At 37.8% G+C, this 27,969-nt stretch overlaps 1 protein-coding gene across 1 annotated transcript in view; it reads right to left on the bottom strand.

Moving 5' to 3' along the window:
* Positions 1-27,969, bottom strand: part of SLC2A13 (solute carrier family 2 member 13) — a 430,471-nt gene that overhangs the window by 105,409 nt on the left and 297,093 nt on the right. Inside the window, exons 5-6 of the mRNA XM_030835390.2 lie at positions 16,316-16,479; positions 9,901-10,021 (exon numbers count right to left, since the gene is read on the bottom strand). Coding sequence (XP_030691250.1) covers positions 9,901-10,021; positions 16,316-16,479 — 285 coding nt within the window. The remainder of the gene's footprint in view (positions 1-9,900; positions 10,022-16,315; positions 16,480-27,969) is intronic.

Raw genomic sequence — 27,969 nt, 5'->3', positions numbered from 1 at the left:
TCATCTGTCGATGGACACTTAAGTCGCTTCCATGTCCTGGCTATCGTAAATAGAGCTGCAGTGAACATTTTGGTACATGACTCTTTTTGAATTATGGTTTTCTTAAGGTATATGCCCAGTAGTGGGATTGCTGGGTCATATGGTAGTTCTACTTTTAGTTTTTTAAGGAACCTCCATACTGTTCTCCATAGTGGCTGTATCAGTTTACATTCCCACCAACAGTGCAAGAGCGTTCCCTTTTCTCCACACCCTCTCCAGCATTTATTGTTTGTAGATTTTTTTACACGAATTCTTATAATTTAAATTCCCAACAGTCTCTTCAGGTTTTATTTCCTGCCATTTCCTACTTCTGTTTAGAGATCACCACATGTTTCCTGAATGGAATTATAGGCAGCATCACATTTCTGAAAATTTGTCTGAAATTCAGCATCTGAAAGTATGAGAGGTATCTGCTACAGAAGAACTACCATACAGCCTTCCCTGGGAAGTGTCTCCTTTCCAGGCCTCTGCCTCTCTGCCACAGGGCTGGGAAAGACGGTTGGAAAGCCCCTGCTCTTTGAACTTCTGAACTAGCCTGTGACAGACACCTGGAGCAGGTGTTGTCAAGGCTGCTGGGGGTTGGGGAGTGGGGAGTCTCTATCCTCACTATCCCCCCCAGCATCAGCAGCAGAGACCACCATGGGGGCGAGGCCTTGGCTGCTCTCCTCTACAAACTCAGGTGACCTCGGTAAAGCTTGCTACATGCCTAACTGTCTAATACAGGCAGGGGATAGGAGGGTGATTGGGCCAGGCCCTGGGAACTGATGCTCACTGGTGATGCTGACCCTGACTGGCAAGTGAGCCCCTCTGCTTGCAAAAGAAAGGGAAAGGGACAGGAGACAGTTGTAGATCCTCTGAGTTGGGCTGATGCAGGTCTGCTAAGCTCAGCATAAGCACTTTTAAGAACCTTCAGGACCCCCTTCCATGGCTTAGCCTTTTCTCTTACTGGCAGTGCTCCCATACCAGAAATTAAAATTACTGTTCCACAGAACATCTCCAAAAAATTAGGCATGATATGGCACACAGTTCAATGAAATGGAAAATATGAATTTTGTGAAATCGAGTATCTGAAACTAGAGAATACCCTGTACTTATAGTTTCTAGAAAATATTAAGCTTTCTCCTGTTTCTGTACACACGCTATTTCCTCTGTCTGGGACGCTGTCTTCCTCTGCTTATTCCATCTAACTCCAACCAGTTCCTCACTGCCCAGCTTTGGGAAGCCTTCTATAATAAGGAGTTATTACTTTAAAACACAGTTAGATGAATGGCTCTTTAAAATACTGAGCTCCTCTACTGCAGTGATATATTTTTCAACAATCTAGGGATTAAGTAAAATAAGGTGGCCTATAGACATTAGTAGAATAGATATTAAAAAAGTACAACACTCTAACCCCTCTTGTAATTCTTCTGCAGTTGAACTGAAAATGTCACTCTCAGTTTGCATAAGAATGTAAGACCACTTTGGTACACACATTTGCAAGATGAAAAGCAGTAATATTAAATTTAGCCTGTTTAGATTTCTGAAGTTTATTTTTATAATTTATAGCAAGCCATCACACACATACATTATACACTTATATAATATGAAAGATGAAAATAAAGTTAACAAAGAGTTATAACTGTGTAAATATTAGTACGTGTTAACTGCCAAGAATTTATACGTTCATTTACTTGTGGTTTTTCTATAATACAACGCACAATTGTATAGCATATATGAGTAAGGATAATATACTTTCTTGCTGAATTTGATTACACGGGCCAAGATTTGAGGGATTTATTGTCTTGAGGGATAAATTACTATCTTAAATTTCAAACGTTTATTATTTTATACTAAAATTCTGTGAAGATACGTGACATAGTCACAAATCAATTTCACAATGATAAAAATTAAAAATCAGGAAGAACTAAATATTTAAGTCCCACAAAGTTAAACATTCATATAAATACTAATCAATTTAAATAAAATAAGGATTTCCTTTGCTTTCAAAATGAATGAACTAGAAAATGCTAAAAGTTCTCTCAATGAAATAATTTTTATTCCTGATTTGATAAGACTAATCAGCATGCATTTATCATATAAAAATCAAAATCAAACAAAAGAAAAGGGAATAAGAAGCTTAAAAAATTAAATTCTGACCCTCATCTGGGCTACTGGCAAAGACTTTATGATTCACTGATAATTATAAAAATGAGCAGTACATTTTTAACCTCTGTGAAGGGTGGAAACTTTATTATCTACCGGCAAGTTGGTTGTAATTACAATATCATTTTTAACCTCTGTGAAGGGTGGAAACTTTATTATCTACCGGCAAGTTGGTTGTAATTACAACATCATTTCAAAAAATTTTGTTCTATGATGAAATTACCATAGAATTCACATAATGATCAATGTTAATTGCCAAGGAGTAACAGGTTTCCAAAAAAACTGGTAACTATGCAATTTAGATGCACATGGAGAAAAATGCCAGTTACTCTAGATGTATCAAGTGAAAAGCAGGGGAATAAAGGACTGATTTGTATTATCAGCTACTTAATAATATGGCATGCTCAAGATACGCTGAGCTTTGAGTATCAATCACTAAAAATTAAGTACCCCTACACAGTTTAAAATAAATTTTCAAAGTTTACCTTCCAAAAATGATAGAATCATCTATTTCACTGTCAAGAACACTGTCACAGGACTGGATAACGTATTCCTTTTTAAAATATAGGACAAAATAGGGATGATATTCTAGAGTGGATTGACTTGAAATGTGAACAAAATTCCAGGTTGATTTTATTTACTCATTGTAATGATCAGAGCTCTAGAAAGAGAATAAAAGTCCTTGAGTTTCAGAGATATACGTTTTCCCCTTTACCTCTTTGTGTTACTTCAGACCTAAATGGATAAGTTCAAAAGAGCTTTTCTCAAAAGTCTTTTGAGTTCAAGAGGGAGTAAAAATGATATTTGAAATAAAAGTATAAGTGACAGCAAATACTGTTCTTATTATGGGACTGCTGTACTTAACTGGAAAGCAAGGGAAAGGCTCTCCTGATTTATATCTTTGAAATTGTGTTCTAAGAAGTGAGCTACAGTGAGATTTCAGAGCCCCAGACTCCTGTTACATAAGTACTATCCTAACCACACGTAAAGCATCTGTTCTTGTATGTCATTCATCCAATCACCCAGCCCTGTTAGCCCCCTCCAAAATATCTCTTGAGTCTCCACTGCCACTGTCAAGGCTGCATTATTTTCCTTTTTTTTCTTTTGCGGTACGCGGGCCTCTCACTGTTGTGGCCTCTCCCGTTGCGGAGCACAGGCTCCGGACGCGCAGGCCCAGCGGCCATGGCTCACCGGCCCAGCCGCTCCGCGACACGTGGGACCTGGGCACGAACCCCTGTCCCCCGCATCGGCAGGCGGACTCTCAACCACTGCGCCACTAGGGAAGCCCGAGGCTGCATTATTTTCTTACCTAGGCTACTGATTTCTTTTATCTGATCTCCCTTCGCTGCCCTTTGTCCTGCTCTAATCAATTCTCCTAAGCAGCCAGAGTGATCTTTTAGGAACACAAATCTGATTAAATCATTCTTATCATTCTTTAAAGGCTTCTCAGTATTCTGATGCTGTCTAAAATTCTCATGGTTTATGAGGGTCCCAGTGTGGTCTGTCACTGGCCTGCCATCTAGTCTATCTTTGTGCTGTTCTCTTGCTCATGCTTAGGGCTTGTATACATGATGTCCCCTCTTCCTGGAATGCTCTTCCCCCACTCTTTGCAAACCTAAAATAAAAAGCCTTCTTTTTTGTCTTTAAGGCTTCCCGAAAAGCACTTCTTGACTGTGGAAAATAAGGTTTGAGTAGGGGATCTTGCCACTGTGGGGGCTTGGCAGGTCCTCGGCCAAAAGCCCAGGCATCAAGATAAAAAGGTCATGAGGAACTCAATGAATATGTCCCATAAGTGGTCAACTTCCACCATCCTCCTATCCAGATGTCAAATTCGGTACTGGGTATTTAAATGCTAGCAAAAGACATGTACAATTATTTGGAGATAAAGGTACATGATAAGGTTATGTGGGCTTTTTGTTTCAAATCTCATTTTCCCTTTCAACTAATTTAATTACGTTTATCTTTACCTTAAGTCTGTGGATATTATTCAACAGATATAGCATATTTTCTTCCGTAGTTTTATTAATATTAACCTCAGGCCTATTAGCCTGTACCATCAGGCCAAAAAAAATTAAAATATGTTATTTTTAAAAGAAATCAATAAGTTTTAGAAAACAAAATTCAACAAAAGTAAAAGTCTCATTCACAGTATAACACTATATTCATTGTCAAGTTGCTAAGAATTATTAGAAACAAACACATTATCAGTAAGCAGGATGCCAAATACTGAAAAAAAAGGGGGGGTAATAGGGTTTCTGCACATTTCTAAGGTCAGATAAGAGTTTTATGATTGAATCTAACAGTCTCATAGTGCTAATGCCAATAACATGTGCTCAATCACACAAGGTTGGCAAAAGGAGAAGAAAAGTGTATGAATGCAAAATTGTTTTTTATTGTAAATGAACTTTGAAGAGACTAATTATAATTAGTTAGGCATATACAGTTTCTCAAAACTAGTGTCACCACCATAGGGAGGTCTATAGATGAAGGAACGGTTTGTCAACTTGGATATTTGGAAACTTCATTTAGAGAGGGAAATATGAAAATATTACTCTATAGAAAAAGAGCCACATTGATTATTTTTATACTCTTGGTTTAATAATGTTCAAGAAGAAAAAAAAAGGAAAGAAAGAAGCTGGCAGTTACGCAGTTAAAAAATACTGAAGCGGGCTTCCCTGGTGGTGCAGTGGTTAAGAATCCACCTGCCAATGCAGGGGCCACGGGTTTGAGCCCTGGTCCAGGAAGAACCCACATGCCGTGGAGCAACTAAGCCCGTGCGCCACGACTACTGAGCCTGTGCTCTAGAGCCCGCAAGCCACAACTACTGAAGCCCGTGCGCCTAGAGCCCGTGTTCTGCAACGAGAAGCCACCGCAATGAGAAAGAAGCCCGCGCATTGCAACAAAGAGTAGCCCGCGCTCGCTGCAAGTAGAGAATGCCCGTGCACAGCAACGAAGACCCAACATAGCCAAAAGTAAATAAAATAAATACATAAATAAATAAATAAATAAATAAATAATACTGAAGCGTATGGCAGTGGTTCTTAATGAAAGATGTACTGGAATCACCTTCTCTCCACTGTCCTGGTGAGGCAGATCTGTGGGAGTGAGGGACGGGTAGCTTTAAGTACCTCCTCAGATGGTTCAGGTAAGACTCAAATGAAAAACATTAATAGCAAAAAGAGCAGTGAATCAGAGGCACAGTCCCTTTAGTCAATTTCTCCTTCAATTACCCCAACTCATTTCCATGATCTACTCTACCTGGTTGCTCATAGTTAATCAATTACTTATTTTTAATTCTTGTTGATTTTTCTCTCTTAGATATATCTAGAATATGTCTACCTATTTCTCTTGAGTATCACCTTCATAGTCCAGGTAATTATCAATCTCTCTCATAGACAGTTCTAATAATCAGTCTGCCTATATCAACATGTGCTCACTGTGCCCCAGAGAGAAAGTTTAGAATAGAAAATCTGGTCAAGTCATGACTTAAAACTGCTTAAAATTAAAACACTACTTAATACTGCTTAAAACTCCTCTTCTTCAAAAGATGGGAAAGATTTCTACCCATCATCACAATCTCATCTCCTATTATAGGTTTTATGGATGATAACAATGTCTATAATATTTATTGAGTGCTTATTATGTGCTGAGCTCTGTTTTAGGTGCTTTCCATATATTAATTCATCCTTACTATAATCCTATGAATAGGTGCTCCAAAATATTTTTTAAATGAATGTATGCATGAATGAATGAATTAGTGGCAATGTGATGAAAGCCCTAGGACAAGAGTACCTTGCAATTCTACAGCTGTATACTTTAAGATATATGTTTACTTTGAAGGGTTTGAATATAATGAGATCATACTTACAAATAATAAAAAGTCAAAGATTCGAGGGAAGTGTCACATAGGAAACGTTTGAATCCTCAAAGCTTGGATAGCTCTCATAAGAAAATATGTTTATTAGTAATTTGAAAGCATGGAGCTTAAGGCCATATTAGGAGTATGCATGTGTGTTCTTATATGGATATATGATTCAGAGGATACCCTCACTAGAGTTATTTCTCCTAGCCTTAGTTGGCACCCTGTGACTGTACACAGTTTTAGCTGCAGGAAAGTGGATCTGAAAGGTGTTCTTTAATACATTTGGTTCACAAAATCTAACCAGGACTTGGAACAAAGTATCATCAATTAAAAAATTAAAAATTCTAAAAAGGGTAAGTTCTTATTAGAAATTATTTAGGGTAGTCAATGTCTTGGGTCCAAAGTCATTAGTGAGCCCCAACCTACAATATTTTTGGTTCTAACCTACCTGGTGATGTCACACAATCAATATTTATTGAATTAAAATAAAGAACAACCATTGTTCCTGAACCATCCACTTTCTTAAATCTTCTACTCTACTCTAGTCAGAATGCATTACATACTAGTCATTGTAGAATACAGATTTCTACAAGTGGAGGTGCTGGATAGAGGAGCCTATATATTTAAGTTTTATTAGGTAAAAGTATATTAATTTCCAAAATGGAGAAAAGTTTACACTCCCACCAATAGTATACAATGTTCTTAAGATACGGGGAGGGGGAAGGGTAAGCTGGGACAAAGTGAGAGAGTGGCATGGATATATATACACTACCAAATGTAAAACCGATAGCTAGTGGGAAGCAGCCACACAGCACAGGGAGATCAGCTTGGTGTTTTGTGACCACCTAGAGGCGTGGGATAGGGAGGCTGGGAGGGAGGGAGACGCAAGAGGGAAGAGATATGGGGTATACGTGTATGTATAGCTGATTCACTTTGTTATAAAGCAGAAACTAACACACCATTGAAAAGCAATTATACTCCAATAAAGATGTTAAACAAAAAAAAAAGATCGGGCTTCCCTGGTGGCGCAGCGGTTAAGAATCCGCCTGCCAATGTAGGGGACATGGGTTCAAGTCCTGGTCCGGGAAGATCCCACATGCTGCAGAGCAACTAAGCCCGGGCGCTACAACTACTGAGCCTGTGCTCTAGGGCCTGCAAGCCACAGCTACTGAGCCCATGCACCACAACTACTGAAGCCTGCGCGCCTAGAGCCCGTGCTCCACAAGAGAAGCCACTGCAACGAGAAACCCATCGACACAACTAGGGAAAGCCCATGCACTGCAACGAAGACCCAATGCAGCCAAAAATTAAAATAAATAAAATTTAAAAAAAAAAGATACTAAACCATCTCTCCTTTGTTATAAGGCAGAAACTAACACACCATTGTAAAGCAATTATACTCCAATAAAGATGTTAAAAAAAAAAGATAGATACTAAACCATCTCTCCCTTTAAATCTGTTTTCTTTGTTCAATTTTCCTATAGGATCATTCCAAGAGGAAAACATACCACCTATACTTACAGCATGAACATTACTCATCCTAAGGTCAGGCAAACATGACTCTTTCATGTTTATCTCCTTTTTAATCTTTATTTTTCTTCCAGTCTTACTGAGATATAACTGACATAAAGCATTGTATAGTTTAAGGTTTACAGTATAATGATTTGACTTATATACATCATGAAATGAGTATCACAGTAAGTTTAGTGAACATCCATCATCTCATATAGATACAAAATTAAAGAAATAAAATAAATCTTTTTCTTGTGATGAGAACTCAGGATTTACTCTCTTAACAACTTTCATATATGCTGTATATTGTATGTTTCATGTTTATTGTAAAGAAATGGGAAATGTGTATAGACAGTTTTAACAACAACAAAATCAGTAAGGGGACTGCAGATATATTTTATAAAATCACTCAGACTATAAATACATGTTATCAAATTCTCACAAAGCCTAATATGTTACTCTGAAAGAAAGCACACAAGACGTAAGTGTTTTGCATACTCAGTGACTCCCAGAGGACATCTAAAATTTGGTTCTGTTTTCAAAAATTGCTGCCCATTTTTGTGATAAGAATAAAATTAGGTTGTACCACTTCTCTCACTCCACTACAACTTTATATTATATTGGTAGGTGATAGTATCTTATTGTCACTTACCTATATTGGTAGGTAGATGATAATAACTTAGATGGATCAGGAGGATTAATAGACTGATGATCATAAATTGCTGTGCAATGAACTATACTATGGTAATAAATATTTTTATTTAAATTTTAAAAGTCGATGTCAGGAAAACTATTTCATTATGTAAATCATTAAAAAGTTAGTTATTCCTTTCCTATATCAGAACTTCATAAAAATTTCTTTTCATATTCTCTGGCTGACTTTCTGCCTTTAGTTGACCTGATAGTGTGTCAGTCAATCTTATTCTGAATCTAAATTGCTACATCTAAATCAGACATCAGATCTAGAGGGTATTCTAAGTTGCTCAAACAATAGTATTTTTTAATAATTTGTTAGAGGTAACTGTGTTAAAAAACATTTAACTTAAAATATCTGTCAAGAAAAACAAAATTAGAGCATGCAGAATTCTAGCAATGGTCTATCATCTTTCTAGCAGTTGAGGTGATATGTCCAAAGAAAGTAAAGATCACTACCTCCAGAAATAGTCTATGCTAAGGGTAACTTCTTTTAAGACACCTTTCAATCTCCTTTAGAACATAAAGCCTGTTAACAAAAAAAACCAGTAAAGCGATAAACATATAAACTATTCATTTCCAAAGGCAAGTGGATATCACAATTAGCAACCAGAAAGACATAATAATATATGTCTTCCTCATTGTTGTAATGAGAAGGCACCATAAATTCTGTTCAATGAGAAGCTCCTAGTGATTCCAAGTGGAATTAAGTATATCAATGTAATGTTTTAATTTCACCTAGGAGTATCTGACTTAATAAATCATTTACCCATTAATTTGAGACTTATGTCTGGTTAGTTGTAGCTGAAGGAATGTCATTTTTTGTTTTTAAAGCTATTCTATCCATATATTTTAAAGGGGTCGCTAGCCTTTCCAGCCACTAAAATGAAGTAAAAAACTTTGAAACTCTCCTGACAAATTTATTAATTGATCTGTTCAATCATTCAATCTTTAATTAATTCACCTGCTCATTCTTCAGTCCATCTGTCAGCCCATGTATGCATCCATCCATTTCTCCATCTATCAATCTATCACATAGGGTGTAAACTGTTAAACTTAATGAGCTCTTAAACCTGCAGCTGACCATTAAAACACTCTCTTCTACAAGCTCTTTCCACTTTCTATTGCTCTGCAAGAAACCTAGTAGTGAGAGGAAACATTATTTTCTGCTTAAGTGAATGAGGCGATACCTGTGGAACACAGTGAAGATTAATTGCTAGCATATCCAGATGATAAACAACTGTATCAGACATGTACATCATGGAAAAGTTTAATTACTGATGAAAGTTCTTTATTTCATCTAGAATGTAGATGTCACCGAGTCATATACGATATAAAATAGTTTCACAGTATTCCTGCTTAGATTCTGTATCAATATATACACTTTCAACTTCCAGAGAAACATCACCAAAATTGTGTCTAATAACTCACTTTTCCTTAAGCATGCATTTGCACACGTTGCTCTTTGTATATTCTCTTTCTCTTCCTGGTGGTCCCTCCCTAACACCTTTCCCATTTTCTTCCTTTCCACCATTAAGTCTGGATACCTAGCAAGCTCCTACTCACCTTTCCTATTTTAGGAAAGTTATAAGCAAAACAAAAAAGTTACCAGAGTTAGGTTAAGGAAGGGGACCATTATAAAATCTCACCTGTATCTTGTGCAAGAAGTGTTCTGATCTAAAGGAGCTATTGGATTAAAAGTGATGGGTGGAGAAACCTGGGCTGATAGCAGAAATCCCAAAGCAAGAATAATGAGTGCTACGGTGGTACCTAAAAAAAAAAAAAAGGAAAGAAGAAAAAAAGTTTTATATCAGAGAAGAATTGACAACATTCTTCCAAAGTGGACTGGGTTTGGCAAGATATATCTCTAAAAAAATACCTTGATCTATCTTCATTGGATTAAAAAAAAATGATCCTTACACATATATATTGTCATAAAAACTCACTAGAATATTCACTGTGAGAAATGACAAGAGTAAAATTCAAATCAAATACATTTGCTAGCCAAGCAGTAGGTTCGTTAATAACTTTCTAAACAAACACCATCTTGGATTGCTGTCTCAAAATCAATTAATGTAACCAACATTATTGAGTGCCTAATATGTTAGAAGTATGAAAGGTAACAGATTTACACCAAGTGTTCCTTTCATTACCAAGAAAATTGTTCTAATGTCATTCAATCGGCTAAGACCCAAATAAGTAAACTAAAAAGTAACAAACTAAATATATCAAAAGTAGTTGAAAGAGTACTTCTCATTAAAAAGGAGTGGCATTTTGTAAAGACTTAAAACGTCAGAAATGACATAACACATATATTCAGTTGTCTTCCCTGTTGGCACTTGGAAGTGGAATATTTGTCTTTGATTTTAAGGTACAGAATGTGATTATATGTACCACTTAAAAAGCTCAGTTTTGAGTCCCTGATAGAAATACTGATAGTAAATAAGAAAGTTTTCAAATTTCTGACTATTGTTCCAGCCATCGTAAGGATTAAAAAAAGGGTCATGGGAAGAAAGGAGAAAGAAAATATGGCTGCCTTTGTACAATTTATTTGAATGAGGCAACATGTTTATAATATGGAATTCAGGGAGGTCATTTATGTAGCAGTAAAGTTTCTATTAGATAAATGGGAAAGTAATTTAAGAATGACCAAAAATATTTTTTAAATGGACAAAAGAACAACTTTGGGATGCACTGTGAAAGTGCAATTGGATTACATAATAGGTTTGTGTTTAAGGCAGAGGGGATGTGTCAAGTTAAGCACTGTGGTTAAGTCCTAGCTCTGCTGTTTCTTGACTCAGTGATCTTGGACAAAACACACGACCTTTCCAAAATTCAATTCTGTCTGCTGAAACTGGGGCTTAGTGAGAATACTCACCTTGCAGAATTACAGTGAATTTTAAATATCACAGTACATTTGAAAGATTTTTATAATGCTAAAAAATGTTAATTATTGTACTATAATTATCATTAGAAACAGCAGCAGCAGCATATTTTTAAAACTCTAGAAAAAAGTTGAAAAAGGGGGAGGAGGCTTGAAGAAAAGATCAGAAGCCATTTTACCACACCAGGCTTGAAGAGGCATGAATCTGAAATCACAGTTCATTTTCCCCCGGTTGGCTTAAAATTCAAACCAGAAGTAGGAATAGTTTGAGGTATTACTTTCTCAAAAAACTACCAAGCCCTGAATTGGGAAACAAAACAGAAGTCTGTCTCTTAGAAAGAGAAAAGATATATTAGGCCTGTAAATAAAAATTATCCCTCTCTCCTCAAACAAAGCAAAATAAACCATGAGTTTTACTGTTACTGTGTCTATGAAAGAAGCTGGGTCCCTAAGTATTTTCCCAAATTACCTCCACAGAATATTGTCATGCGACAGGTAAAATTTGTTTCAACCTGGAAAAGTTGATACTTTTGGATGTGAAGGAAAGATGATACTCTTCTTTCATAACACTACTTAAATAACTTGTCTGTGATAAGCTGTAAACTCTTAGATGGTGTACCTAACACATACTAATATATGTTCAATTCTAGTGCCTGGCATAGAGCAGATCCCATAGTACCACAGATTTTTGCAATACTGGCTATTTTTGAAGAAAACAACAAAACATGTTAAGACTATTCAGTTGAGGTCATGGGGTTAGTATGGGACAAATATACTAGATGAGAGTTCTGCAGTATGGATATTATATCTCTTGGCTCCATCTCTAAAAAAGTCCAACCAACTTGCAAAATTTGGGGGAAAAAACCATTTTGGATATAAAAAATCCCTAAATAGTTGAAGGTTTATCCTTCTTAAACAAAAATTTATTTTTATTTTGACCCATTGGGGATGGAAATCTTTTAAAAGTCAGTACATTCCTTTACTTTATTACATATAGTAGTGTTTCTCAATCCTGGCTTCCTATTGGAAAGCAAATCTTTAGAATGTACCTCAACTTCTGAATCAGTCTCCAGAAAATGGGGATCCGATAACATGACTCCACAGGTGATTGTGATACCCAGACAGGGTAAAAATCCTTATGAGATGATAAACTCCTTAAGGGAAGGGAATGGTGTCTTATATGACTTTATTTATGGAATAAATTTTTAAAACGATCACCTCGCCCTTCATATACTCATATATCTTTAAGGCTTAAGACTACTTGAATTATCTATTTCCTTCAATTTAACAAAATTACAGATGTTTTATCAGTCACTTGTTAGTATTTAAAGTTGTTATAGTTGTTGCCAATGATCCATTATTGCAACCTAGATTTGAGTCCAATATAGGAAGGCCTTGTATGAAAGGATCTTCTCCACTGTACTGGGTAGGTTGGGGACATTCTTTATATTTTAAGAGAAGAGTCCCTCTTAACCAAGTATACTGTCATATTTTGGAATTCTGATATCATTTTCCTAATAAAAATGTTCTCCAGGGCTTCCCTGGTGGCGCAGTGGTTGAGAGTCCGCCTGCTGATGCAGGGGACGCGGGTTCGTGCCCTGGTCCAGGACGATCGCACATGCCGCGGAGCGGCTGGGCCCGTGAGCCATGGCCGCTGAGCCTGCGCGTCCGGAGCCTGTGCTCTGCAACGGGAGAGGCCACAACAGTGAGAGGCCCGCGTACCGCAAAAAAAATAAAAAAATAAAAAAATAAAAAAAAAAAAAAGTTCTCCATAGGAGGTGAAGTGTGTTGGATAAATAGCATTCTCAAAAACATCTGATGAAATAAGTTACCTTAATTACCTGGTACAGGGTTTGGATTATTAGTAAATACTCAGAAAAAAATAATTTCCCTCCCTAAGACTCTAACAGAGCACACTTTTTGTGCGTAAGTATCACGTGCACATATTCCAGACCTCATCTTCAGAGATTCTAATTTAGTTGATCTGGGGTTGGGTCCCAAGAATTCACAATTTAAAATAAGTATCCCTGGCAACTCTGATGAAGACAGCCTGTGAGTAATGTTTTAGGAAATATTCCACTACCAAAATATCTGGCAGAAAATAACACAGTGTTTCTGGCTTTCTGATTTATAAGCAATAAAGCTACACAGATATAAGCCTTCCTCTATTAAAAGGATCAAGAGGTTGTCATTAAATTCGCAATATTTACCAGAAAGACCAGTTCTCTTACGGAGTTTTGAAAATATTAAAAGTCAGAACACCACAAAATGTCCTACATTTAAAACTATTCATGGACTATATATTTTACATTTCTTTGTATAAAGAGTTTCTTTGTCCCGGTTTAACTAAATACAGTATATTTTTAGTAATTTTTAAAGAACAAGTTCCTATTGAAAAAGTTATTTTGACTTTTTTTTTATTATTTTTCACCCAATAAAATAAAATAAACCATAATAAAAACACAAAATAGGGAATAAAACTTTTGAAGTTAAAAAATTCTAGGCTAATCTAAGAAATTTTAAATAGAACAGTATTCTAATACTTAGCAATGGTAGAATATCAAATATATTATGATTTATTTTATTAGGTGAAAAATAGTGAAAAACATATCAAGTTAATTTCTTTAAAATTTAAAAATAAATTCTTAAAAAAATATTTTTTGGTGCTAATTCTTTAAAAAGTACTACAAATAAACTGTATTTAGCTAGACCCAGACAAAGAAATTCTTTACACAAAGAAATACAAAATATATAGTCCATGAATAATTTAAAGGTAGGACATTTTGCGGCTTTTAATATTTTCAAAGCTTGCTAACAGAACTGGTCTTTCTTGTAAATATTACAAATTTAATGACAACCTCTTAATTCTGCAGGAAAGAAAAGTGCCTCCAGGTTGCTCATAAAGGCAGTCCCTGGAATCTCTTGGTCTTTCCCCCAAGTCTTAATACTTTATTTTAATAGTCAGGGATGGGCTCTGGAAATCCTTGGGGCAGAGGACCTACGTGGAAGGGTGAAACATGACATCAGCAAGAGGAGTTCAGGAAAGTTCCTGGATTCTGATGCAAGTTGATTTTACATTATGGTTAAAACAACAAAGACTCACTCTTTGGCAGTAACACTACTGTGATAGCTAAATGCTTTGGGCATTTTACTGTCTGTGTCAGGCACTGCTTGAAATGTTATACATGTATAAATGTGTTTAGTCTTCATTACAACCCTATGAAGTGGGGACTATAATTAACCCCGATTTAAAAATGAGAAAATAGAACCTTGCTCAATATCACACAATTCAAACCAAACAGTCTGGCTTTATATCTATAATGCCTCAAAATCCTGGAATACAACAAACGAAGGGACAGAGGCTGCTAGTAAAAAGCATTTTCCCCCATCTCAAAAATCAGCATTTTTCTCCAAATCTCAAAACCCAAATCCCAAATTCAAGACCTGAAATTCTATTTAAAAAATAGGCCTCTTGAGGTAGCAGTATACTAATGCCCTGTCAAAGAAAGTGTGTCCATTTAAAAAACTTTAAAGCAACTATTACCTCTTCTTAGAGTTGACCTGAACCTCAGGCATCAGCAAATCCAACTTTCAACCCACTGTAGGAATTTGTTTCTAGCACATCACTGCCTGATGGCCATCTACCCTTTTGTGGAGAGTTTATCATCCTAATGAGGCAGCCCAATTCATTGTTGGATAGCTCTGATTATTAGGAATATTTTTCTTATATTAAGTAAAAAATCTGTCCTCATAACAGCTACCATCTGTGAGAATATCTATTAGGTATCTGTTTAGTCTTTTTTCTGGGCCTAAACACTTCTGGTTCCTTGAACAGGTTTAGAAATATGTGGTTTTTAACCCTCACTTGTCCCTCACCTTTCCTCACTTACCCTCCCGCTTCCCTATATACATTGGCTGTTGCGATTACCTTTGCCTTTTAATCAGGCAGTCTTCCCCCTGCCTTCTCCTCAGTGCTGATACTGCAGTTCAACTTACATTATTGAACTCAAGGCTTCCACTCAAGGAAAGAACAGAGGGCGGAAGCATTCCACTCTTCCTTCTGGAGTTAAGGGTCAGAGGGAGTATGTGCTCTTAATAACAGTATGAAACTCCAAATGTATTTTCTCATCAAAATCTGGGACAACTGCCTTCAGCAGTTCTATTAGATCAGTGGTTTTTTTTTTTGTTTGTTTTTTTGCGGTACGCGGGCCTCTCACTGTCGTGGCCTCTACCGTTGCGGAGCACAGGCTCCGGACGCGCAGGCTCAGCGGCCATGGCTCACGGACCTAGCTGCTCCGCGGCATGTGGGATCTTCCTGGACCGGGGCACGAACCCATGTCCCCTGCATTGGCAGGCGTACTCTCAACCACTGCGCCACCAGGGAAGCCCTAGATCAGTGTTTTAGGTATAATTTAGTTAAAATAGAATTTAGTTAATGCAGGCCTGGAATCTTTACATTTTAATAGAAAAATATATTCTTACTCTAAATAAACTTATAAAGGAGCTATTAGAGGACAGCTAATTGATAAGTAGGAATCTGCTTGTATATTTGAAAAAGATTAGAAAATTATATGATGCAAACATGTGAAGACAATGACAGAGATGGGTCTCATTTTGGCAAGTGAAACAGCCCTTGCATTACAGAGAAATAATAAATGGAATGGGTGGGACTTAAAGACAAACAATACTTGAATGTGAGAAGGGTTTTTCTTATTTAGTTATCATAGGAAACATACTTAACCAACCAGAATTTACACTAGGATTTAGGCCTTGTTCAAACACAAAAAGTGTCTGTCCCTGCTTTGTGAAGAAATTATATGGTTCTAATGTTCCACTGTTGAAAGAACTTTGAAAAAAAATGCTCCAAATTTACTTCCACATTATCCCAAATTTAAAAAACTATGTTAAAAACTGAGTTTATGAATACCAAGTTTTCTTTTCCATTTTGTACCTTTGAGCAAAACTCAAAATAATAACAGCAAAATGCTACCCTCAGTAGGTTCAAATTGTTATTACAATTCTAATTTCTAGTTATATATCATAATAAGTTCTTATTAAAAAATTTTCAGAGGAACTCTATTATTTAGTTATGAAAACTATATCAGAAGTGGTACTGTATTTTAAAAGGTTAACTTGTCATCATTAGAGAAAAGTTTATAACTGAATTCTTCGGCACCTACCTGCTAAACTACCAAACGTAAGCTTTCTGCGACCCACTTTCTCAACAAGCCAGACACCCACAAGTGTGAAAATGAAATTTGTGAAGGCTGTAACTGAAGCCAGCCATATTGCAAGTCTGTCGTCTTCAACACCAGACATCTGCAGAATGGTTGCACTGTAGTACCTGGGAGGCAAGAATAAAACAATTGTTGTTAGTTATTCAAAGAAACACAGTTATTCATATAGAAAAGTATCTACCCGACTAAAACAGACCAGGAATAACTATTAATAACACCAAGTTAAGATGGGAATCAATGCAAACTATTTAAAGGATCACAATATACAGACTGTGTTCAGATGAATCCATTTTTAACTTTGTATCAGTAAGAAGAAATACTCAAGCAAGTGAATAGAGGGCTGAAGCCTTTAAAAGTTGAATGTACCCCACACCTAGGGACAGTTGACAGCTGGTAGTTTCACTAAAACTACCAAGGATAAAGCTCCAAATCCATGGAATGAATCAGAAGTTACCATACGTTGTAAATTTATGTACTTAAAAGAATAAAGAGAACTGCTACATATACTAAAGAAAATGTGATATAATGGCAAAAATCTGGTACAAGTAAAGAACTTCTTCAAAGACACAAGGAGTAAGAATATATCAGTTTATCTGGCATCTGGTAAGGAGATAAGAAACTTACATGATGTACACAAAGAATGCCTTTGTGGTTCCTAGAAAGGTATACTCTTTGGTAAGCCTCCAGCACAATGTGCCTAGTTAGGTTCTATAGACTCATTTTGTTCCAAATGAATACTCTGGAAACTGGCTCTAAAAAATCATAATGCCAACTTGTTGATACACAATGGGAGATATGTCTGGTATGTTTAAAGTGACAGGTTTCTCATAGGACATTTCTTTTCCGGGGGAAACATCAGTAGCTGTATCAGAAGATTGCTTTAAAGCGGCCCTTAAAACAAAGGAAGCAAAATACTCCTGGCAAATCATCTATGAAATGTGACAAAATTAAAATCCTGAAGATACATTCTGAAACACGGCTTTGCCTAGCTTTTAAGCCATTCCAAAACAAGTTAGCTTTACCCAAATCCAACAGTTGGCATCTGAGCAATGTATTCAATCAAGCTGGATATTTCCATAGTTACAATCTACAGTTTCTGGATATTAGTCAACTTTTTCATAGTATTTCAAAAATAAAATTTGTTTGAATACATTTAAGTCTCATTGATTCATCAATGGCTACTGTCTACTATTTTTTAAATTCTTATTTTATTTTTTAAAATTTTTACTGGAGTGTAGTTGATTTACAATGTTGTGTTAGTTTAACAAGATGAATCAGTTATACATCCATTCTTTTTTAGGTTCTTCTCCCATATAGGTCATTACAGAGTATTGAGTAGAGTTCCCTGTGCTATACAGTAGGTCCTTATTAGTTATCTATTTTACATACAGTAGTGTGTATATGTCAATCCCAATCTCCCAATTTATCCCTTCCCCCTCTTTCTCCAGTGGTAACCATAGTTTGTTTTCTACATTTGTGACTCTATTTCTGTTTTGTAAATAAGTTCATTTGTACCATTTTTTTTAGATTCTACATATAAGCGATATCATATGATATTTGTGTTTGTCTGACTCAGTATAACAATTCTAGGTCCATCCATGTTGCTGCAAATGGCATTATTTCGTTCTTTTTTTATGGCTGAGTAATATTACATTGTATATACGTACCACATCTTCTTTATCCATTCCTCTGTTGACGGACATTTAGGTTGTTTCCATATCTTGGCTATTGTAAATAGTGCTGCACTGAATATAGGGCTGCATGTATCTTTTTGAATTATAATTTCTTCTGGATATATGCTCAAGAATGGGATTGCTGGATAATGCTGGGCAGGGCTGTGTCAAGGGGTGCGTTTTGAGGTAGCTATGAGCTCAGTATGACTTTAGGCAGCCTGTCTGCTAATGGGTGGAGCTATGTTCCTGTCTTGCTGATTTGTCTGGCCTGAGGCGTTCCAGCTCTGGAGCCTGTAGGCTGTTGGATGGGGCTGCATCTTGGTGCTGAAATGGGGACCTCCAGGAGAGCTCGTGCAGATCAGTGTTTCCTGCGGCCTCTGCCACCAGTGTCCTTGCCCCCACAGTGAGCTACAGCTGACCCCTGCCTCCTCGGGATACCCTTCAAGACTCCTAGTTAGGTGTAGCCCCGGTTCCTATGGAGGTATTGCTTTGTGCTGGGTTCCAGTGCACCTGAGACCTTTGTGCACCCTCTGAGAGTGGAGTCTCTGTTTCTCCCTGAGTGTGGAGCTCCTGCACTCAGGCCCTGCTGGCCTTTAAAGCCAAATGCTCTGTGGGTTCTTCCTCCTGATGCCTGACCCTCAGACTGTCTTGGAGGGCTATTTTTATGTGGGAACATCCCTGTGTAGGCTGTGGGTTTAATATTTTTTGGTGCGAGTGCTGTTTTTAGTATGGATGTCTGCTACCTCTCGCCTCAGTGCATGCTGGCTGTTATCCCCTTGATAGGAGGTGTGACTGTTGTTGTGGTGACCAGAGCTTGCACTGGATATTGAGCGGGGCCTCCCCTTTGCTCTGTGGTTGTCACTGTCCTGTCAGGGGCAGAGCCTGCTCCCTAGATGTTGCAGTAGAGGGCCCCAGATCTGTTTCTGAGCTGTGGTATGAGGTAGGCAGGACTGGAGCACTTCCACTGGGAGAGAAGCCTCTGAGTTTTCCTCTTTTGGAGCTGTTCACCTGTAAGTGTACTCTGCTGTGTCACTTTTCACCCGTTGTGCGGGCTCACAAATTACACTGTTGTTGGAAATGGTCTCAGCCCCATCTTTATGCTGGCAATTGGCCCTGGTGTCTCTAAGGTATTGTTTTCACTAGGCCTCCAGCGCAGATCCACCGAAGTCAGGTCCCAGGACTGCAGTAATCGTGTACCTGGACCCGCTATAAGAGCTATGGAGGCACCTCAGACTCTGGCCTGGCCCAATCCCCACCTGTACGTGCCCACAAAGCCCACAGCTGCCAAAGCTAGACCTGTCTCAGCTGCAGTAGCGCTCTTCCATTCGGATGTTCTACAGGTGCTGAGTTTACAAAGCCGGCAGCGGGGCTGTAAATCCGTGGTTCCCGCAGCCACAAGAAGAGATTTCCTCTCTTCATTAGATGCATGGCCCCTGGGGCTTAGCTGTGGTTTCAGCCCCACCCCTGTGTGTGGGCCTCTCACCAGACTCTGCTCCCAAGGCTACCCAGGAGAACTGGCGCCCACCCAGGCAGGCGGGGGCGGAGGCGGAGACAGGCGGGTCCTGGCAGCCTGTTCAGGTGGGAGCCCCTCCTAGCGCCTGCGGGGGCTGGGGCCTGCACGTAGGGAAAGCGGCTGCAATGGCGGCCCTGCCCCTTGCGTGCCACTCAACAACGGCGCCCTGCCTCTATGGCAGCCCAGGCTTCTTCCGTGAACGTTCCCAGTTGTGGAGCTCCTCACTCCCGTCCCCTCAGGCTGTCTCTTCTCAGCTAACAGCTGTCCACTCCCAGGGTCTACTCTCCGAACCCCACGTTCCAGCACCCAGGCCCCGTGCACCACGGCGGACACCTGTCAGGCTGAGGCACGCAGGGCTGTGGCAGGGACCATCTGTGTACCTCTCACTCTGTCCTACCTGCCACAGACCAGTTGCTGCGCTCTCCTCTGAGCCCCTGAAGCTCCCCTTCTGTCCCAGCTGATCTCCCCGCTGGTGAGGGGGCTTCCTCGGTGCGGCAACTTCTCTTCTTCAGCTCCCCACCAGGGGTGCAGGTTCCGTCCCGTTTCTTCTTTTCTTTTTAAATTTCTTTTCATCCTACCCGGTTGCACGGAGATTTTACTGGTCCTTTTAGGTGTCCAAGGTCCTCTGCTAGTGTTCAGCAGGTGCTCTGTGAGAGCTGTTCCATTTGTAGATGGATTCTTGATGTACTTGTGCGGAGAGGTGAACTCCACGTCCTCCTATTCCGCCACCTTCAGTAGTGATTTTTAAAAAGTCTGTTTTTTAAATTAATGATGATCTTCTTATGTAAAATATTAACACCAACATGGACTCATTCATCTTAATAAAAAGTGTTTTCCTTTTTTAAAGTGGTAAACTAATAACTTACTATGCAGTGTGAAGGATGTATTTTACTGATCACACTAAAAGTTATGCTAACCATTTTAAGATTTTGAATTCTGACAGCTGTTATAAAAGGGAAACTCCCAGTGAAACCTCTCCTGTCATTGTGACAATTGTGAACATTTTGCAGTCAGACTGTAAAGTGATAATAAATAATTATGAAAACAATTCAGTCCATATGAATGGTACTATACAGTTTCCAAGTGCTACTCCATACATTATCTCATTTTCATAAAGACCTGGGCAGCAAGGTCATACCTGTATGTAACCACTGAGAAACTGACATAAATCTAGAAAGGCAGAAAACAGAAATGCTGAGAGAAAATTTAAATACTTAAAGCCAAAAGAATTTGATACTTGTCATGCTATTCTATTGCATTTTAGAATCTTCTCAATGTTTTAAGAATAACAGATACACTGCACAAAGTAATCCTTACAAATAGAGCGAGAATAAACTAAACAAAACAGAGATATTACAAAAGGCCCTCCCTCTCTATTTGGGGATGCAGAACCTACAGACACTGAGGGCTGACTGTACTTCGTCATTTTATATGAGGGACTTCAGCATCCACTGATTTGAGTATCCATGGAGGTCCTTGAACCAATCTCCTGTGGGTACCAAGGGACAACTGTATTTCGATGTTTTCATTTTTGACACAATAAAATCATGAAATTACAGGTGTTAAATTAATGGCTAGAAATGGGAGTGGTAACAAACAAAATAAGTTGGTCAGTTTATTTATTTAGTGATTTTTAACAAAATATTTTTTTATTTAGGCTGTGCCAGGTCTTAGTTGCAGCATGCATGCGGGATCTAGTTTTCCCACCAGGGATAGAACCCGGGCCCCCTGCATTGGGAGTGCAGAGTCTTACCCACTAGACCACCAGGGAAATCCCCAGAATTTTATTTAAAATGAAAAATGTGTCCTAGGTATGTAAAATAATTTCTTTTATGGTACTTAATTTATAGAGGCAGACTATAAGTAAAGAGTGGCCTGGGAATCAGAAACTGTCATTCTAAAGGCATCTCTGTGGTGTGCTGGCCAGATCAGATAACATAAACATTTGTTCACTTAATATTTATGTATTGAGGACATACTATTAAGCTATGTGAGTTACTGAGAGCCCACAGATATGTTATTAGATCCAGTTGTTGCCCTAAAGAAACTCACAGTTTAGTATAAGACAATGAAACGGAAAGAAATAATTTTAATATTGAAAGGTACACAAAACACAATGTGGCATAAAGGACAGACCAAATAATTTTCTTTGATGTATAAAGTTCCTTGATTTTCTGGTAAATTTAATGTTTGAGTTGAGTTTTGAAGAATTCATCGGGGTTTGCCAGCAGGTCTGATGATCTGGGAGGACATTGGTCGTAAAGGAAATGACACGTATGAATGAAAAAGTACAAAATACTATGCTGGGCTCTCAGGCCAAGAGTATTTTACTGTGACTGAACATAAGAAGGTCCATAGGAAAGAGAAGTATGACATAAGGCTGAAGCAGGAAGTTTTGTTATAGAGGGGTCTTGATTGCCATGCTACATGTTTCGTTTTTATTCTGTAGGCAATGGAGAACCATGAAATGGACTTTAAAGAGAAGTAACACAATTAAGTCTGTTCTGTGAAAAGATCACTCTAACTACAGCAAACTGGGCAGACAGGATGCAGACGGAAACAAGGGTATATTTCTTTAAAGCATTTTTCAGGTCATTATACTGGAAATAGGACCCTGTAGATTTTCTGTATTAATGTGAAACAGTGAGAGCAAAGGCTGGAATTCAATGATGGCCTTATATCCTCCTGTCAGCAAGAGTTGCAACTTCAACCCACACTAAATCTTTTTCTGGATGGAGTGTCTTGAGTTTTCATCCTCATTTTTCTTTCTAAAACACTGGTAAATGTTTTAGGTTTTACTGCTGCCATAACAAATTACCACAAACTTAATGGCTTAAATCAACATAAATCTATTTTCTAACAGGTCTATAAGTCAGAAATCTGACACAGGTTTCATTGGGTGTCAAAAATCAAAGATGTCAGCTGGAGAGGCTCCAGGGGAAATAAGATTTCTTGCTTTTTTTGGCTTTTACAAGTCTCCCACATGCGCTGGCTTGAGGGCCCCCCCTTCCTCAATATTCAAAGCCAACAAAGGTAGGTCTAGTCCCTCTCAGGTCCTTTCACTCTGATATTCCCTTCTGCTCCCTCTACATTTAAAGACCTTTGTGATTACACTACCTCAGATAACCAGGATAATCTCCTTATTTTAAGGTAAATTGATTAGCAGATTTAATTCGATCTGCAACCTTAATTTCCCTTTGCCATGTAACGTAAAATATTCACAGGTTGTTTACAACATGCACATCTTTGGAGGGGATTGTTCTAGTACATAAAGGTGCTAATAAACAGTAAAATAAGGAAAAGGCCAACAGAACAAGAAGGGGAGGAAAGAAGATAAGGATATTCATCTAAAGGGTAATCAGTTCCAGAAGAATTTAGACAATAACTATATTCCCCTTCATAGGACTCTTTCAAGGGCAGGGGATGACATATCTAGGTCAGAATAATTCATGAACCTAGTTTTTAAAAGTCACGTCATGGAGTGGTAAAAAGACACATTTAATTTACATTTAAAAATGTGTGAATTCCAACGTTTTTGTAAATGATGCTACCAGCCAACCATTTATGTAATAGGCTACCTACTACTGTACTTAGTCTGAGCCTTTATGTAGTAGTTTAAATTTGCACAAAGCAAACAGAGTTTTCGTCATAAGAGAACAATATGAACAACTAAAAAAGGCTTTCTGGGCTTCCCTGGTGGCGCAGTGGTTGAGAGTCCGCCTGCCGATGCAGGGGACGCAGGTTCGTGCCCCGGTCCGGGAAGATCCCACATGCCGCGGAGCGGCTGGGCCCGTGAGCCATGGCCGCAGAGCCTGCGCGTCCGGAGCCTGTGCTCCGCAACGGGAGAGGCCACAGCAGTGAGAGGCCCGCGTACCGCAAAAAAAAGAAGGCTTTCTTTCCTTTTTAGACTCAAAGGAGGGATGCCTTCTCTTTTCAAAATCATTTTATACTATCTATCTGACAAACTATCATCATCTTCAAAGATTCCCTGGGTAACCTTTAGTTATCTCACACATACTATCTGTTCCCCAGAGTGAATACGAAAGGCCTGAAGGCAGTGTGTTCTCACAGAAGACCAGCTTCACAAATCTCTATAGATGTCTAAGAACAGAAACAGCCAGACTGTATGTATAGCGCTATCTTAGAGATTATGTGAGAGGCAGCTTCCAGTCCTGAATTTTAAATTTGAATAAAACAAAATAGCTCTGGAAAACATGTAGGCTTTGCTAATAGCAATCTATCCTAATGATGACTTTTAACTAGCAATAAAAGCATAAACATGAGCACTTTATATGCTGAGCAAAATACATATATTATGTTCCTATTTGAATAAAGCATTTCATAGGAATTTCTGAGAAAGTTATTTTTTTCAGCTTCTTGAAGCCACAGCCTGTCTTTTTCACTATTGCTAATATAACAGTTAATTTAACAGCAAGAGGTAGGTACCCAATAATTGCTTGTTAAATTTATTGAACTTATCTACCACCAACTTTTAAAAAGGAATTAAGAATATTTATAATGAAAAACATGACAGAATTGCTAAAATAAAAATAAAAGACTGAGAAGAGAGAGTAGGAGGGATAAAAGATAAAGATAACTGTATGAAAACTTTGGATGCATAATCACTATAAGCTATCTCTAAAATTTCTGGCAGCCAAGGCAAAATAGTAAATGATTGTTTTAACTGTCTGACAAAAAAAACCCACAACAATTCATGATGAAGATAAACTTTTTCGGGCATGAAATTATAAAGAATTTAATTTCATGAGTAAAAGAGATATGGAATATACTCTTCCTGACACTGTCAGCCAGTCTAAATACAACAAATTAACAGATGAAATTTAGTCATAATTATTTTAATTCATGTGGCACAAAGGTGATATGTACTAGCAGTGTTGCGGATAGTTTCCAAATACAAACCTTGTCTTACTCAATAGCCTTAAAGGTCATGTTCACACTTGGGAGAACGACCAAGTTAAATGAGAAGATTGGAACTTATGGAGCATAGCTGAAGGACTATAAACCCTGAAAGATTCCTATTATCTAAGTTATGTTGTTTGATTCTTTTGGCCCCTATTTGTATCATATGCCAGAATACACTGACAACAGATTTAAGATGCTATTCTAATAGAAGATGTTCTTTTAATGGAAAATATTATATTTTCCTACTGGGATGGTATTTATACAGTCAAAAACATGGGTAACTATGGTAACTACATCAATAGCTTTAAGAGAAGAATATTTCACCCAAATAAAAAATCTTAAAAACAGTTTACAAAATAATTAAACTTTTTGAATCTATTTTATGTATTTTGTATATTGAGAAATCTTCTTTGTGTATTATTAGATGCAAGCCATAAAGCCAAAAAGAAAAGTTAGAAAAGTAGAAATTAGGATTTCATTTATATCATACATGTGTTTAAGCTAATATACTAGTTTATTGTGTCATACTATTCTTAAATCAGGCAATGATCCAAAAATTATAGTAATCCTCAGAAAGCATAATTACTTATCACATTTAATATATTACAAGACAGTTTTCATAATTTAAATGATTTTATTAATCTTTTGGGAAGAACAAAGTAAAAATGTGCCAAAGGAAATTAGGGATTTCTACAGACCCTCAGCGTAGCCAGTGTGACTGGTACTCCATCTCAGAGACCAGTCCCTCACCCTGGCTTCACAGGACTGGAAACCTCAGGAGAAATAACTGATCTCACCCAGCTTAACCACATCATTAACCTTCCCCTGTGCATCATTAAGAACAATGATAGAAGCTCTCTAATCTGACCTCCAATTAATCAATATGCCAGATTTACCTTTCTATAAAATATATGGTCGCAGGACATTGAACATTTGGGACTTCATGCAGGCTCACATTCCCCATTTGTTGAATGTATGTGTATCAAATCAGGTGTGTTTGTTTCCAAACCTGTTTATGCCTGTCATTATGTAATTTAATCAAATAATACCTAAATCAATAAAAGATGCTAAGAGAGTTACATTAAAAACAAAACTGTATGCTTTTAAAAAGTCAATAAAGGTAAAATTATTTTAAAAAAAGTTGTGGGCAACACAACCACAAAAAAATTGGGGATAAGATGTAAAAGTCTATAAGAAGATTCTGCCCTTCGGATTCTTCTCATATGTCTTTCAGTTCTTGTTTTATTTGAAAGAAACTAAACCTGGAATTCATAGATGGCAATATTGAGTGTGGTTTATGAAAGAAAAACAATTTGGAAGTTCAAGCAGTGGATGTGATGAATTATTGTACAACTAAAAATAAAATGTTGAAGGTATATATGTATCATTTCCTCATAACTGTCTTTTTCAGTTAACTGAACAAGAGCCGATCTTCATCATGTCAGTTAAGAGGGTTTCCACCTTTCCTCACCATATCTCACAACCCTACTTATTTCAGCAACAAGCAGCAATCCAAGGCTTTCAGGTCACCTATTTCCAGCTGGTCACTTACTTCCATGTTAACCTGTGGATGCAGTAATTTGCCTCAATCTTCCTCTTGTCCCAGTCCTCCCACACTCTTTCCCTGGGCCCTGTTAACTAAGTTTGGATGTGAGGGTACCACCTTCTTACAGCTTAGATCTACAGTCCAGGCTGTTTTTCTCTCACATCCTATAAACTCAAGGAGACCTGAAGAAGAGTAGAGGGTGGCAAGGGGAATAAATGAACTACAGCATCCTCTAACCCTCCCTTTTCAGTTGTTGGCCTACTTCTGGTCACTCCTCATTCAGTGGCAATTTCAGTACCTGCCTCACAATTTCTTCACCACTTCTACCTCTGTGTCATGATTCTTTGTAAGAGTAGCGTCAACATGGTCCACCCATAAAACACCTAGTCTCTTAACTGCTTCACTTCTAAAATCCTTCAATTATCCTAGTCTCTGACCAGCACCACCTGGTCACGGCTTGCTTACTTGAATTCCTCCACCCACACAATTCTTTACTCTTGTGGAGACTTTTACACCATACACTCTACCTCTTTTCAGTTACCCATCATCACCCATTTCTGCTTCTTTCCTATAACTGTACTTAGAGTGTTAAGTAGTTTAGATTTCCCAAACCGGTGGTTCTCAGGTATTGGTGTGCTACAGAATGACCTGGAGGACCTGTTAAAACACAAATTGCTAGGCCCCACTCTGAATTTTTGATTCAGTAGGTCTAAGACCAAGAATTTGCTCTTCCAATAAGTTTCCAGGTGATGCTGACACTGCTTTGAAAACTTACTCCCCAGACCATTATTATAATCATTTTCTTTTTACCATTCTCAAATTCCCTGGTCTATTCCCCCTTTGTAATATTCATGCCATAAAATCTGACTCTGTCTACTTACATTCAATTATTCTTCTACTCTGCAATTACACCTAGCAGCTGAAAGGTTCTAGAGAGAAACACACAAATTGACCTCACATGAAATTCCCTAAGATGCAAACTCTACAGCTCTCAAAAGGATGACTTCATAGTATCTCCCTTCTCTCCACTGTTCCAGTCTAAATAGCCTCAGGTGAAATCTCGCCTAATATTCACTGAGAAAGTGTGAACTATCAGAGAGGTACACCCTCATCTCACCACCACCAAATCTATCAACCTACCTGATCAATTCTACATTAATTCATGGAAAATCAACTAGCACTCAAATATTTCTCTTCTAGATTCCTTCTTCAATATTTGCTGCTTGAATTATTAATCTTTTCGTCTGCTATTCCTCAGTAATTTATGTGTACCTCTGTTACAATACATACCACTTGCCTTCTGGTATTGGAGTTACTTACCTTTTTAAAGTGTATAATTCAGTGGTTTTTAGTATACCTATGACTAAATTTAAATCCCTTAATTAAAATAATGTTCACAATAAAGTATTAAAACAACCCAGAGGGTTTAAAGAAATAAAAATGTTTCTGAAGTAGGGTGAGAGGGAAGGGTAGAGTTTCAACACACTCCTCACCACCATGCATTCCTTATTCAGCTGCACTCCTTTCCACTCCACTGGCCAGCCTGGTACCCGGGTACCCTCAAGGCTAGGGAAGAGAACCTTAAAAGTGACTGTCTGACTTGTGAGCCTTTTTACTCAAACAATGACATATTTTCTTTTTAGCTCCAAGTTGTACAAATATAACACCTCATTAAAGCAAACAAGAGGGAAAAAGGTGATGGTCTATCTAAAATTTTTCTCAGGGGGTCTAAGAGCCTGAGTGAGAAAAAAGGGCAGGTCATGTCATTTACTCTATGAAAAAACTGCTTTTGGCACTATCAAAAGGGTATAAAATGGTATTTTATTTTAAGCTACAAGGCACTCAAAGGTTTGTTTGTAAGCAAAAGTTTCCAAGACTTTCTATATAAAAGCAACATTTTACAGCATGGTCAACAAAACTGTGATTATGCAAAGTTATGTAG

This window comes from Globicephala melas, chromosome 10, assembly GCF_963455315.2.
Source record: "Globicephala melas chromosome 10, mGloMel1.2, whole genome shotgun sequence".
In the NCBI taxonomy this organism is placed as follows: Eukaryota; Metazoa; Chordata; class Mammalia; order Artiodactyla; family Delphinidae; genus Globicephala; species Globicephala melas.
Note: the sequence above shows the minus strand (reverse complement) of the source record. Positions and strands in the feature narration are given on the sequence as shown.